The sequence below is a fragment of the Colias eurytheme genome, chromosome 7 (genome assembly GCF_061535395.1).
Source record: "Colias eurytheme isolate Ceu_HAF_F1 chromosome 7, ilColEury1 Martin Lab GWU primary, whole genome shotgun sequence".
Taxonomy (NCBI): domain Eukaryota; kingdom Metazoa; phylum Arthropoda; class Insecta; order Lepidoptera; family Pieridae; genus Colias; species Colias eurytheme.
Genome location: NC_142986.1, coordinates 3,828,419 through 3,843,450, shown reverse-complemented (window position 1 = coordinate 3,843,450; position 15,032 = coordinate 3,828,419). Strand labels below are relative to the sequence as shown.

General features: G+C 34.5%; 1 protein-coding gene across 1 annotated transcript; it reads left to right on the top strand.

The window, feature by feature from the left end:
- Positions 1-525: 525 nt before the first annotated feature.
- Positions 526-14,809, top strand: Nab2 (Nuclear polyadenosine RNA-binding 2). Its single transcript, XM_090104019.1, has 12 exons — positions 526-776; positions 3,387-3,429; positions 3,735-3,902; positions 4,213-4,829; positions 5,028-5,329; positions 5,800-5,952; positions 6,340-6,466; positions 7,062-7,210; positions 7,848-7,973; positions 8,274-9,001; positions 9,619-9,789; positions 14,597-14,809. Exons 1-12 carry the CDS (start codon positions 738-740, stop codon positions 14,788-14,790), a joined length of 2,817 nt encoding a protein of 938 aa, XP_089960145.1. The 5' UTR covers positions 526-737; the 3' UTR covers positions 14,791-14,809.
- The last annotated feature ends 223 nt before the right edge of the window (positions 14,810-15,032 follow it).

The window sequence follows — 15,032 nt, the reverse complement described above, 5'->3', positions numbered from 1 at the left end:
CTTACGCTTAAAGTGGGTCAAAATCGCGCCCAAAGAAGTCGGTTACAAACAAACATACAAACATACTGGTGAAGCTAATAAAAAGCGTGTAAAAATAAAGTTCTGTAGTGTATATTAATACACTACAGAACAGAAGTTCTGTAGTGTATTAATGACCTAACACTATAGAACGGAAAAATTATATCGATAATTTTTTGTAGGTAACATGAAATCGAAGAATAATTAGGTAATCTCAGTATCTTGTACACAACTCTTCTGCAAAAATTACTCCCATACAATATTTTATTGATATACCAAATTATCGTCGATATTCTATAAACATCAATTTTGTTTCGCAAATTACTCGATGAATTTCTTAATTAGTTTTTCTGTTTGATTGATATTCAAGATAATATTTTTTTCTTGTATTTTAAAGTTTGAAAGTCCCTATAAATTAATATAAATTATGTATTTGTGGCAACAAACATAGGGCATGATTTGGATTTCTAGACGTGCTTATTAATGTCAATACTGAACTGTCAAACTTGTGCCATATTACTTTAGTAGGTACCTACTGCTGAGTGCATTTACTGTTTTGTAATATTTTTAAATTGTTAATTATTACAGATTTAAGATGATACAATGGTTCATGTGTTCTTTGATTGAGCATGCAAAAAAATCTGTTTTTAATATAACACTATAGTTTATCTATATAAACTCAACAACTTTTAACAACGTATTGTACAAATTTTTCAAAAATGGATGTCGTCGGCAGTGAAATTGGGCAGAAAATGCGTGTAAGTACTTAAACCTATGTATTATTACAAGTATCTTTTTCAATGTCTTAATATTTTTTATAAAAGTAAGAAGAGGCTATAAAGAAAGGTAGCCCCATTTCACTTTTCTGAAATGAAATTCGTACTTAGGGTCATTTCTACTGGTCGATAAGTGTGATTAAACCTTAAACACAAATGTTATGTCCAGTTTTCATACAATCATATACTTATAACTTTAAATCTATATTTTTAGTTTGTTATCCTTGAGTTGCCTGTTTGGCCAAGTTTAACTTTTTTTAATGAATCCTAACTGTACCATATAGCACTAGAAAAGTTAAAAATAATCGAAGTATCCATAACTGATTAATATAATTGAACTTGGTCAAGCTATTTGACAATATATAGAATGCTGGGTCAAACCCCTCAGAATTGGTGAAACTCGATATAAACCACAGTTTCCTTGTAACTTTTACTTATTCTCTAAAGTATTCAATTATTGACATGCTGTGTTCACCTATACAAAAATACTATTTCTTATCTATACAAATATTATAAAGAGGAAAGGTTTGATTTTTTGTTTGTTTGTTTGTATGAATTGAATAGGCTCCGAAACTACTTGGCGGATTTGAAAAATTCTTTCACTGTTGGAAAGCTACATCATTTCTGAGTGACATAGGCTAGGTTTTATCCCGGAAATCCCACGGGAACGGGAACTATGCGGGTTTTTTTTGAAAACGCGGGCGAAGCCGCAGGCGGAATGCTAGTGTATAATATAAGCAAAGAGTATATAAAAAGGAAATGAAAAATCAATTAGTATTGGTACACGAAAGGCAACATAGTGTGTAAACTTTACACTAATATTAACCCTTATCACTGCAGTCCGAACAAAACTGTTTGTAAACATACAGCTTTAAAAATCCTCAAGATAGTTACACACCATGTAGGGAGTGTATGTACTTTTGATTTAACACTTTCATTACCACTACGATTTTCACGATGTTTTCTCGGATGCCGCCTACATTTTACGTTGGACTCGCTAGGCGAGTCCCCGGTGCTGCAACACGAATTGAATCACTCGCCAGGCGAGTTCAGTGGCATTGCGTTAGGGTAAAAACAATGTTTTGTTGTTTTTGTGGCCGTGACAGTGTATGTTACGTGTTTAACGCAATCAAAAAGAGTTTAACTAACATACGGTGTAATTTAACATATAAAAATGGCAAGAAACACTATAGATAAAAGAAAAGGTAAGTTTGTTTCGTAATTTATGCAGTGGCTGTCAATCTTATAAATAGGGGTTATTGTTGAGGTTATATTTTAAATATCTAATATTGATTTTATAAACAGGAGGTTTTCAATTCGAAATTGGTTCGGAATGCTTTTCATAATAATAACCATGCAATTTATTATCCTTTTTGTGTTTACATAAGGTCGGCAATTGCGTGATAAAGTAGCGTGTAAGGTAACCTTTGCCTATATAACAACACCAAATTCGAGCCCCTGCAAGGTGTAGAACACAATCCGCTGTTGTTTTACGAGTGAATGTGACTTTTGGTAAAATGAAAATAAAAGTATCAACCGTACATATAGATATTTCATTAATAAAAGTTTGAGAATCTATGTCAGTGAACTCGCCTAGCGAGTTCAAGGCATTGCAGAATAGTTTATTTTCTTTCAATTATAAACTGGGTCTGCACACCCGGCCCACCACGTAATTCTTTAGATTAGGGTATATTTAGTCTTCAGTATCATTTATCATTTGACCAATAGAACTAAAATTCCAATAGAAGTCCACAACAGGTACATAGAGTATGTAGAAGAATATCTTTATCTGGGACAGATCATATCTCCCAATGATCTTATGACAAAAGAAATAGAGCAAAGGGTAGCAAGTTCTTGGAAACGATTTTGGTCCTTGAAAAATATTTTAAAAAACGACGATATCTGCCAGACGTTAAAGAGTAAGGTTTTTGATACATGCATACGCCCAGTGATGACTTATGGTTGCCAAACATGGTGTTTAACCAAAAAACAATTACAAAAACTAAAAGTGTGCCAACAAGGAATGGAGAGAAGCATTTTAAAAATTAAAAGACGCGACAAAGTAAAAATAACCAATATTAGGAAAAAGACGAAATTACAAAGCATTGTGAAGACAGTCAAATCTCTAAAGTGGCGTTGGACAGGGCATATAATGAGGAATAAACAAGGAAAGTGGACTAAAGATCTCTTGGAATGGTATCCCAGGGAAGGAAAAAGGAACAGAGGGAGACAAAAAATTAGATGGGAAGATGATTTAAAGGAAATTGTAGGAGGAGTGACCTGGAGAAGAATAGCACTTCAAAGGCAATCATGGAAGAGTTTGGAGGAGGCTTTTGTCGAAAGACAAGCAAGATACCCAGAAGAAACCTAGTTAAGCTATAAATTATTGTTACTTGTAAATTTCTTGCAATAAAGGCTTTCATTCATTCATTCATTCATCATTTAACCCAGAAAATACACATGCATTTTGGAAAAAAATAGCAAACACATTGAACTCGACGGGCGAGTCTACGGCGCTGGAATAAAATTTACGTGGACTCTCCGGGCGAGTCGGTGGCACTGAACGTGTTAAATAATTTTATTTTTTTTCAGTCTGCCATCAAAGCAAAATTAACAGAGCTGGGCTGTTATGTGGGTAAGTAAACTTAAAATTATTTTTACTTGTATTAGGTTAAGTGCAATGATAAAGGATGAAATAAAAAATAATTTTCTAAAAGAATATTTATTTCAAAATATATATTACATAGGTACTTGAATATTACATCACAATCACAATTGCAAAATTATGTATTTTCAATCTTAGATATCAATACAGTCATACAAACTCTAACATTTATTTATTGAAATGGAATTCTAGTTGAACATGAATATATTTTGTCATAACATAGTTTTAGTTGTACCATACAGATATTATTTTATCATCTAATATTTTACTTCTAGATGATGAGCTCCCCGACTATGTAATGGTGATGGTTGCAAACAAACGCACACAATTGCAAATGGAGGACGACTTGCAGCTGTTTCTCGGTGACAACACTGAGTTATTTGTCAACTGGCTGCATCAAGTTCTTAAAAAACTGCAGGAAGTCACTGTAGCAGTCCCGCTCAGTATGTATTTTATTCATATGATTAATATCTTTAAGTAATTTACTCTAATACGAAGTATTTTACTTAATTTTTTAAATTCAACTCAAATTTTTTTATTCAAATTGCTCTTTTCTTTTCCTCATACATAATCAACTCTACTAAATACAGAAATAATAATTTTACCCTGTATTTGTGCTAAACTTATAAAGCTCTATTTAAAAGTTATAAGCAATCATTAAAATAAGTGAGTTTCATACAACCAACAATTTTAACCACCATTTTGATTTTAAATTAACATTTTGTTCTTAACAAAATATTTTTTTAATTTCAGAAAATGATAAAGACAAACACAAGGAAAGATCTGTATCCAAAGAAAGGAAATCCAAAGAGAAAAAAGAGAAATCTAAAAAGGGTGATGTCTTGAAAAAAGCTAAAAAGAAAGACAAGATCAAAACACACAAGAAGGAAGAAAAGAAACTGCATAAAAGTAAGAAAGAAAAGAAGAAGAGCCATGAGAGAATACGGCCAAATATTCCTCCACTATTGATGAATATGGAAAAGGACTCTGAACCGTCAATAACTGATGTGTTTGCTGGACAAATTCTTAAAAACCATGGAGTGTCCCTGGATTCTTATAAAGATGACTTGAAAATTATAGAGACCAAGCCTGTGCTGAAAGAAGCTAAAAGGCCAATACTACCTATTATAGATCCAGCAACTATTCTTTCACAATCTGATGTTTCAAATGAAGCAACAACTAAAGAAGTTTCAAGCAAAGATTCTTCAAATAGTCAACTAAAAGAAATGAATGACATAGAAGCTAAGATTCAAGGTTTGAAACAAAAGTTGGTTGAACAGTTAGATTCTATGTCTGATGATGAAGATTTTTTGAATATCCGTACCGAGGCTGAGGAACTTATGAATGATTTCGCTGATGATGTTTTACAGGTAATGTGATCAAATCATATTGTAATAAATATATCTCACTTTAATTATGTTTGTCATGTAGTATAATATTTAATTCACGGTAAACATTTAAGACATATTCAGATTGAGTATTATTTTTAATGTATAATGAATATCCAATATAAATTTATTAGACCATTACAATTACAGCTAATATATTGTTAACTTAATGTTTTTCAGGAAATTAGTCAACCAGCTATAGCTACACCACCTATAAAACCCACTTCCCCTTTACCCAAAACGCCGTCCGAACCCCCGAAAATGCCATCCGAACCCCCAAAAATGCCATTTGAACCCCCAAAACCCGCAAAACGTGCACTAACACCTCCAAAAGAAACTCATAAAGAGTCCCCAGAAATTCTCCCACAAATTGAACTAAATCTTCCCAAAAGACCCATCAGAGAACGGCTAGGAGCTCGGGAAATAACCAAGAAACCAGAGGTTAAGGAAACAGAAAGGCAAAAGTCACGTAGCCCCGAAAGGTTGTTAATTACAAAATCATTTAAGGTAGTAAGAAAAAAGATTTTACTAGTTCTTAAAGCAGATTATGTGATATGTGTTATTTCTTTTAAGATACATAATAATTAATAATGTTTGACATTACGTTCTCATTAATAAATTATTCAAAGTTAAATTTATAGCTCATCATTAATATTTTTCTCCTAAAAAAAAATTATCATCTTATGTCAATTAGGTTGTGTTTAAAGCACAAACCTTTGTGATATGACATGACTAAATTTTTTTAAGTTTTTAAGTCTTTCAGGTGATACGGTAAAAGGAAGTATTATTTTACTGACTACTAATATAGGAGAAAAAATACCAGAGATGCCATTTATTCTTCATACACATAAAATGATCATTCATTAATGAAATAAGCTGTGTACAATATACACAAATAGCTAGAATTAAAAGTATATTACGCAAAAGTATAATAATGTATTTATAATTTCAGCTTTACACCAGAAAGAGAGCTTGATTCACGGCCTCAAACAAAACCAGCTAGAAGCCGACTGGGAAGTCAGTCTTCGGACACACACAGAAGGATTTCTGTTTCTGAAGATAGCCCTGAAAAGACTGAATCTAGTTCTAAAAAGATGACTTCAAGGTAAACTTGTAATAGCAAATACATCGCATTACTATACAAAAAAGTAAAGAAAGTTATGGTTGAGATAACTGCTAGGATGGTTAAGGAACTATATTTTAATTAACATAAACTACGATAGCTTAATTGACATGAATAGTAACAAAACTTAAATATATAAATCTTATATATAAAAATGAATCGCAAAATGTGTTGGTAAGCGCATAACTCGAGAACGGGTGGACCGATTTCGATAATTCTTTTTTTATTATATTCCTTGAAGTACCAGGATGGTTTTTATGTAGAGAAAACGTAAACATGTACCACGGGCGAAGCCGGGGCGGACCGCTAGAATAAAATAAAATTATTCAATTTAAAAATATAAAATAAGGTATACATATTTTGTTTCAGGGTGTCAGTACTAGAGCGGCCGCGTGTTAGTTGTGCGTCCGTTGTCCGAGTGCGGCCACGTCCGCGCGCGCCCGCGTCCAACCTGCTACTGCGGGCTGTCGCTGACGCGCATAAGAGTTTGTTAAATGTGAGGGAAGCTACAAATAAAGTGTTAAAATTGAATTTTATATTTAACGTCAACCACTGTACCGCCTCCTCGGTACATTGGTTGACGCGTGAGCGTAACACCAAGGCGTCCTGGGTTCGATTCCCGGTGGAGACGAAGAAAAAAAAATGGCTCGGTCTGGCAGGACACAGAAGGCTCATTACCTACTTGTCCCTAAAGAAAATCGATCAGTGAAACAGATGTATAATGCATCTGCCCCTTACCCCACTAGGGGACATGGGACTTCACTTTTTTTATGTCTGGAATGTTTGTGTTTAATGCAGTTGCAATAAATTCCTATCAAAAATGTGTTGGATACTCAACAACGGCTTTGAAAATTATAGTTCACATGAAGAATTAATAATAGACAAATTTTGTATTAGTAGCTGATGTGGTAACTATATGAAAGTGAATCTCTACCTTCTTACTTATTTATTTTAACTTATAAGCTTTTCCCCGATATTAAGTTGAACCTGACACTTAATATCGATTGAAAACAAACTTTTTTCAAATTATGATAATTTGTCTGATGTTGATGAGAGTGTAATTACTCTATTGTATTATTTTTTATTCACAGATACCACCGAAAGTAGACCCAGAGCCGCAAAAAGTGAAGCGAGCTTTGGTACTCCCAATGCGACGGTGTGTAGATGCTAAGAATATTGTCATACAAGTAGATAGGCAGACTGATGATAATAATTGTGATAACAGCAGTAAACCTTCACAGTAAGTTCATATATTTTTTATATAAAAAAAGACGGGTAGCACTCCGGGAATGCCGGCAGAAGTGAAAACTTGATTATTAACGTTGAGCATGTTTGATATCCATCCGTCTTACGCTTTTTCGATCAGGTCACGTGTCCTGACGCGAGTTTAAGATTTTATACCCATTACAGAAAAAGTGCTCATCGCCGCTAAAGAAGTTTTCACTTCAAAAAATCATAAATGTAGTTTTTTCGGTACATGAATAACTTATAATTATTAAAACTAGTTCAATAATTTTTGAAAGTCGTTTTTCTAGATTTTTTTTTTTCGTATCTCAATATTTAATATAGCATTCGTAACTACACTTAAAGTAATGGGTAAGTTTTTATCCACAATAACAAATTAGCAATTTATAAAAAATTAATGCGTTTTCAATCACGCTTTTATTAGATTCATATGTGACCAATTCCTGTTGTGTGTAACCAATTCCTTAAGATCCAATTTTGTGACCCACTTCAAAGGGACAGATTTCATTCAAATTTTGTACAATTATCAAGGATCGGTGGCAATGCAATAGTTTGAGGGTGTTTTTTTTAGTTTTAACTATATTAATAATTATTATAATGATCCATTCCTATGTTATTTACTTCATTTACAGCAGATACATTAGTGAAAAGAAAGATGATTGCTCTCCATTACAAATAACAAAGAGGATATTAAACACAGAATATGTCCCGAGTAGAACGGCGACACGAAAGGATGATTCGCTAATAATTGAAACTATGTAAGTTGAAATAAATAAACTTATATAAATTTGCCATAAAAAGTGCTTTTAAAAAATTATAAATAAGTGCATAATTAAATGGAAAAGACTCGAATTTAAGACTTTCTCGCTTGTTCAATTACTTTGATATAGGATGCATTATGGAAAAATAAACACGGTTTATATAGCACTTTGTTGATTTATTGATGATGGACATAATGTAGTAATCTAGAATGTTAGGTTAATTTAAAATTAATATGCAAAATTTATAAGTATCTATTGCAGTAGCATTAATACTAAAAAGATACACTTTTGTTACAGAAATATACACAACCCAACTGTAGATAAAGACAAAGACACTCAATTCATTGTCACTATGGATGGATATCATCCAAATGCATTCCTTGCTAAGAAACTAAAGACAGAAGGACTATTAGATGATGATGATGACACTACTAAACTTAATACACCAAGAATTAATAAAGCTAAAGATACAGTTCAAATAGAAACTATGGAAGATCAAGACATGCAACCAGTAGAGACAGTCATTATAGAGAAAAACATAGAGACCTCTAAAATAATTGAAGAAAAATTAGATGAGCCAGTAATAGAAAAAGAATCGGTTCCAAAACCAATAGATAAAGTAACAAAAGATAGTGATGAAACATCGAAAGAAAGCTACATAGTTCCAAAAGATAAAGTTTTAAAAGTTAAAAATAGTGAAGAACAGAGGAACAAATTAAAAGAAAAACCTGTTCCCGTAGTGAGTGAAAAGAAAAGATTGAGTGATACGAGTGAAGACAGTGATACACAGGTTATAATTAAGAAAGAAGATGAGAAAGGAGAAAAAAGGAAAAGTGTAGAAGTAGAAAGTGAGAAGGAAAAAAGTCCCCCAGTAAAGAAAAGAAAGGCATCTCCCATAGTGTTTGATGTTGATAAGAAAGAGATAGATAGACAAGTGAGAGAGAGGACGCTTAGTGCAAGCAGTGACAGTCATGTTACTTTAAGTTCTGTGGCTAATTCAAATAAATATGATTCAATACCACCATGTAAGTTAGCAATATTTTTTTAAAGATAGATTTAAAAATATTAAATATTATATACCATATATTCAATTTTTAGTAAAAAAATAAATTCAAGCAATAATTCAACTGAAATTATTCAAAATGTGCATAATACACAACTTCTACTTATTTTTTATTCTATTTATCTGCGGCTATCTTTGAAAAAGCTCAATCGATTTCAATTCCTCTAGAAAACTCTGCCTAATACACGCGAAAGCAGAGTTTTGCTTGACAATTTTTGAGCGTGATTATGTGTCTATTTGTTAATTGTATCGTCAATGCGTGTTTTCAACATTGAGATAATATTACTACGTATGGAGGAGACACCACGAACAAAATCTGTGCGCCATTTTTTTGCTGTAACTAAGTTTTAAAAATTATTATCTAGTTAGGTACTTACCGATGAAAAGTTATGTTAGTCACTTTTCCGTATTATTTGTGCAATATCGTAACACACGAAGACATGTTTGATGCGTTTCACTTTAAAACAAATAAAAAATGAGCGTGCAGTTAAGCCATATGGCTCATGTTGAGCGGAACATACGTGATGTAGGCGGTGTCGTCTCCATATGTATATCTTAATAAATATTTCCAATCGCCAGTATCGCAAGCGGAACGCAAGGTGATCTGGTGCCGCGCGTTCCCGCTGTGCCGCTACGGCGCTCGGTGCGCGTTCGCCCACCCGCGCTGCAAGTTCCTCGCGGCGTGCACGCGGCGCGCCTGCGCGTACTCGCACGAGCCCGCCGCGCCCGCGCTGCCGCAGCCCGCGCTGGGTGAGCACCACTCTCATGTTACTGGCGCAGTGCTCTGGTGCCGCCCCCCCGCGCTGCAAGTTCCTCGCGGCGTGCACGCGGCGCGCCTGCGCGTACTCGCACGAGCCCGCCGCGCCCGCGCTGCCGCAGCCCGCGCTGGGTGAGCACCACTCTCATGTTACTGGCGCAGTGCTCTGGTGCCGCCCCCCCGCGCTGCAAGTTCCTCGCGGCGTGCACGCGGCGCGCCTGCGCGTACTCGCACGAGCCCGCCGCGCCCGCGCTGCCGCAGCCCGCGCTGGGTGAGCACCACTCTAATGTTACTGGCGCAGTGCTCTGGTGCCGCGCGCAAACACGAGAAACTGTCAATAAATGTATTTTCTAGTGTAGATCTATGTCCATGTTCTCACTTTATAGTCCATTGAATGAGTCCCTCCAAGGGGGGTCTAGAGTGCGTGAGTTAGTAACGTAAGATGTTTCTTCGGAAACATGTCAAGAGTCCCTAGGTAATAAACATACTAAAACCCCGGGACACTAGGAGGAGCCCCGGAGTGGGGGGAGGGGGGAAATGGGTCCATTTTTTCATTTTTCGCTTGAATCTCAAAAACGGTACATGTTAGAGAAAAACTTTCAAGTAAAAGTTGAAAGGCCATAAAATTATCTACAAGTTGTACCTTAATCATTTTTTCCTATATCCTACCGTTTCTGAATTATACGCAGTAAAAAATGATTTTGGCTCAAACAATTTCCCCATACTACACATCAATCTCAAATCAATCATCAATATTTTGACAATCGATTCCTCCTAAAGGCTTCCATAGAGGAATGTGTTTATTTTATCAATTATAGACCTAATTAAGAGCATTCTATCAGTACCGGTCACAAGTTGCACATTTGAGTTCTTTGGAAGAAAGAAATATTTTTTGATCGATTGATGTGTAGTATGGGGAAATTGTTTGAGCCAAAATCATTTTTTACTGCGTATAACTCAGAATAGACTAGAGTAGATAATTTTTGAAACAAAAAAAAATCGCAGTCGGATGAAACCCATTAGAAAAGGAGGGGGATATGATGAAAATTAAAGGAAAAATAAATTACGGTCAATCCGAGTTCGGGAAAAGGGAGGGGGGAGCTTTTAAGAGAAAAAAATGGTTTCTCTTGATTTCCGACAAAACTACAAGTCCTACGGAAAAAAGTTCAATGACAAAGTTGTAGATAATAAAAAGATCTACAACTTTTTTATTGACAATTTTTTCACATAACCTCAAAATTTAGGTGAAAAATTCAAAAAACCAAGTTTTTGGTTTTTTATTTTTATCTACTTCAAAATTTATTTTTTTTCTACGAAATTTGGTGGAAACTTGCTTTATTATGTCTCAAATACACTGTAATTTATTTGACTGAAAATATTTATTTTTTCGCCTTATTTTGAATTAATACCAAAAAAACAACCTAATTTTCAATCGAAAAGTCACCCGTCAAAATATCAGCTTTTTTCAAAAACTTGGGGAGCCTTTTATTCATTGAAATCTCTACTTTCATATGGTGTAAAAAAAAATAAACATTACCATAGTAAATGTTCTCAGAAAATGCATACAAACAGTGTGAAAATGAGCTTTTACTAAATCAGGCACACTTCTCAAACTACCTGAAATGTTTTTATCGACATCATTTTGCTTTTGAATATGCTGTAAAATATTATACTTAGAACAGATAATTTTTTTCTTTTGAAATATTACCGAAAAGCCGATACAAGAGAAGATATAGAGTTCGAGAAGTGTGCCTGATTTAGTAAAAGCTAATTATGACACTGTTTGTAAGCATTTCCTGAGAACATTTACTATGGTAAGGTTTATTTTTTTTACACCATATAAAAGTAGAGATTTTGATGAATAAAAGGCTCCCAAAGTTTTTGAAAAAAGCTGATATTTTGACGGGTGACTTTTCGATTGAAAATTAGGTTGTTTTTTTGGTATTAATTCAAAATAAGGCGAAAAAATAAATATTTTCAATCAAATAAATTACAGTGTATTTGGGACATAATAAAGCAAGTTTCTACCAAATGTCGTAGAAAAAAAAAAAATTTTGAAGTAGTTAAAAATAAAAAACCAAAAACTTGGTTTTTTGAATTTTTCACCTAAATTTTGAGGTTATGTGAAAAAATTGTCAATACAAAAGTTGTAGATTTTTTTATTGCCTACAACTTTGCCATTGAACTTTTTTCCGTAGGATTTGTAGTTTTGTCGGAAATCGAGAGAAACCATTTTTTTCTCTTAAAAGCTCCCCCCTCCCACTTCCCGAACTCGGATTGACCGTAATTTATTTTTCCTATAATTTTCATCATATTCCCCTCCTTTTCTAATGGGTTTCATCCGACTGCGATTTTTTTGCACTTTTTATTATTTTTAAAGGGATCTACCCCAGTGTAGAAACGGTAGGATATAGGAAAAAATGATTAAGGTACAACTTGTAGATAATTTTATGGCCTTTCAACTTTTACTTGAAAGTTTTTCTCTAACATGTACCGTTTTTGAGATTTAAGCGAAAAATTAAAAATGGACCCATTTCCCCCCTCCCCCCACTCCGGGGCTCCTCCTAGGGTCCCGGGGATTTAGTATGTTTATTACCTAGGGACTTTTGACATGTTTCCGAAGAAACATCTTACGTTACTAACTCACGCACTCTAGAACTTTTTATTCAATGGACTATTAAGAGGCCGTACACGGACCGCTTCAAGCAGTTAAGACCGACGGCTTGAAGCCGCGACCGCGAGGGGAACTATGGACATTCGTTGCTTCATTGCTCACATTCCAAATCAAAACTATCGTTAATTTTTAATTATGTTCGTGTAGAGTTTGCATGATTTATAGCTATATAATATAAGGATAATAAATATAAGGATAATATTAACAGTTAATACATTTACAAATTTATAATAGGTACACAACATTTAGACTTCCTACTGAATCAAATTAAATAATAAAGTTTTATTTAGCAGGTAGTTATTTTTTGCGTATTTGAGGGACGCCATGTAAAGGTTTTTATTATTATTCCTCAAGCATTTATTCCATTGGGTATACGATCTGCCTTGAAGTTATAATTACTGTAAGGTTAATGTTATCCGACAGAACCCCTGGAGTATTGCTGGTAATTTAGTTCAATGACAGCAAATTTTCAAGATCAAATACAGCGTTTGGTGATTGTTATCAATATAAACTATAGTCCTTTTCACCTATGATGATTCCTGTGACACTTCATCGTGTTCCGAATTACGTATTTTATGTTTAAAACGCCAAAATAATTTTAGTGCATAATATTTTTATTTTATAGCGGCATTATTACCAAAAATATAAAAATGAAACATCTTAAGCTTATAAATCAAAAACAGTATTGTTTAGTTTAATATAATGAAAAATAAAATAAAATAACACAAAAATATAATACCTACGCAATTCGTGTACATGAAATGGATCGTTGAAAAATCATAGAGTTGGAAAATCATATAATCGGCGCCCATCTTGTGATCGTTTGTCAATCGAGTCAATCGTCTGTACGAGTGCGTCAGCCTTGTATACAAGTTGCATTTTTATATTGATACTTTACGTGGTATTCTGTTATTGTTACTAATTGTTATTGCTGACTTTTTGTTGCTGTTGTTTGCTAAGTTTCCTTAGTTAATTGTTGGCGAAATGCCGAAAAAACTAATTTTGGTACTTTATTCAAATCGATTTCATTTCCATATAAAATATTATCGATTATCGGAAACAATTGATACGATTTGAGTAAAGGACATCTCTACACGTGCCAAAAATCGATGTGTCACAGAAATCATCTTAGGTGGAAAGGACTATAATCTTTGTTAGTCACCTGTTCCCTTCTGTATTACTTAAATAGGTCGAAAATGCAACATTTTATATTTTATAAGACCATTAAAGAAAAATATAGTTTCTTTTTTTCCTATTATGACCACAGACAAATTTAATTTATGGCACATTTTAAGAGAAAATAAATGACAGTGAAAAGTGATGTAATGACGTCATACATGCGAAGGAATAAAAAAGTTCCTTTGTACGCTACGTGTGCGTCCACACTGAATGCGCGGTGGCGGCGGCCTAGGCGGGCGCGACGAGCGGGCGCTCGCGGTGGCCACACCGACGCGCGAGCTCAAGTAGCGGTTCGACGATTTTCGGGTGTTGCAAACTTTGGACGATTTGCTATTTTTACTGGACAGTCCGATTTTGAGATGAGATCATTATAGAAGTTGTACACGAAATAAATAAAACAGAGGAATAACGGGTGAATCTTATATGAAGAATTGAGATTATACCCTACAAAATTACTGTGGTGTATATAAGTGTTTTAGATTGAATCGCACTTATTTCGCACTTATAAATAAAGAAGTTTCACTTCAACAATTAAGTATTTACATCTATTTTACGAAAAACAATAAAGGATATAATATAAGAAGTCGAGCGACAAGACCGAACTGGTTTGATACCCCCGCCGTCCGCGCATTGGGTCGCTTGCTGACTAGGCCCGTAGTGTGGCCAGAACGCGCGGATAGGAGAGTTTGAAAACTACGCGCGCTGGCTCGCTCATTACCGTCGCACTAGGCTTCCGCCATAGTCATTTCAATGTGGACGCAAAGGCGCGTTTCATACGTTTGATATTTCGCGCCCGCCGTCGCAACCGCGCTAGGCTCGCAGTGTGGACCTGCACTACGCCAATCAATGGTTGAAAATTTCATTACTAAACGGTACTTTTATGTCAGCCCAATTCGGGTAAAAAACGACACGTACATAGTTATTAATTAGTTATTTTCTCCTTACAGCATCGCACGTGGTCCCTGTGGCGAACTACAAAACAATCTCTTCAGCGATACCAAGCATGTGCAAATATTATCCGAACTGCGCAAACCCGGCGTGCCACTTCTACCACCCGAAGCCGTGTAGATTCGGCAAGGCTTGCGCAAACAAGCTTGAGTGCAACTTCTATCATAATGATGTCCCTAAATACCCTCTTTAAATACAAGTTTTAGATATGATCGTTGTTTTATTTTGTTGGTGGTGTATTGAATGGCAACACTGGTGATGACTGGTGATAGATAAATTACACTTTAAAATTAAAATCATAAACCTAGTAATTATTAGTATAGTAATTTATATTTTTTGTAGGTAATGCAAAAATCCTTATCCTTAGATATATGAAAAAAAAACGATGTTTTTCACGAGATAACAGCATTGTTATTTGTTTTTAAAAAATTAAAA

What these genes read in the sequence shown, in the direction of transcription:
- Nab2 (XM_090104019.1), top strand. Translation starts at nt 738, where the DNA reads ATGGATGTCGTCGGCAGTGAAATTGGGCAGAAAATGCGT. An exon ending in AAGTCACGTAGCCCCGAAAG is followed by an intron (nt 5,330 to 5,799) that starts GTTGTTAATTAC and finishes TTATAATTTCAG; the next exon opens with CTTTACACCAGAAAGAGAGC. An exon ending in TCTAAAAAGATGACTTCAAG is followed by an intron (nt 5,953 to 6,339) that starts GTAAACTTGTAA and finishes ATTTTGTTTCAG; the next exon opens with GGTGTCAGTACTAGAGCGGC.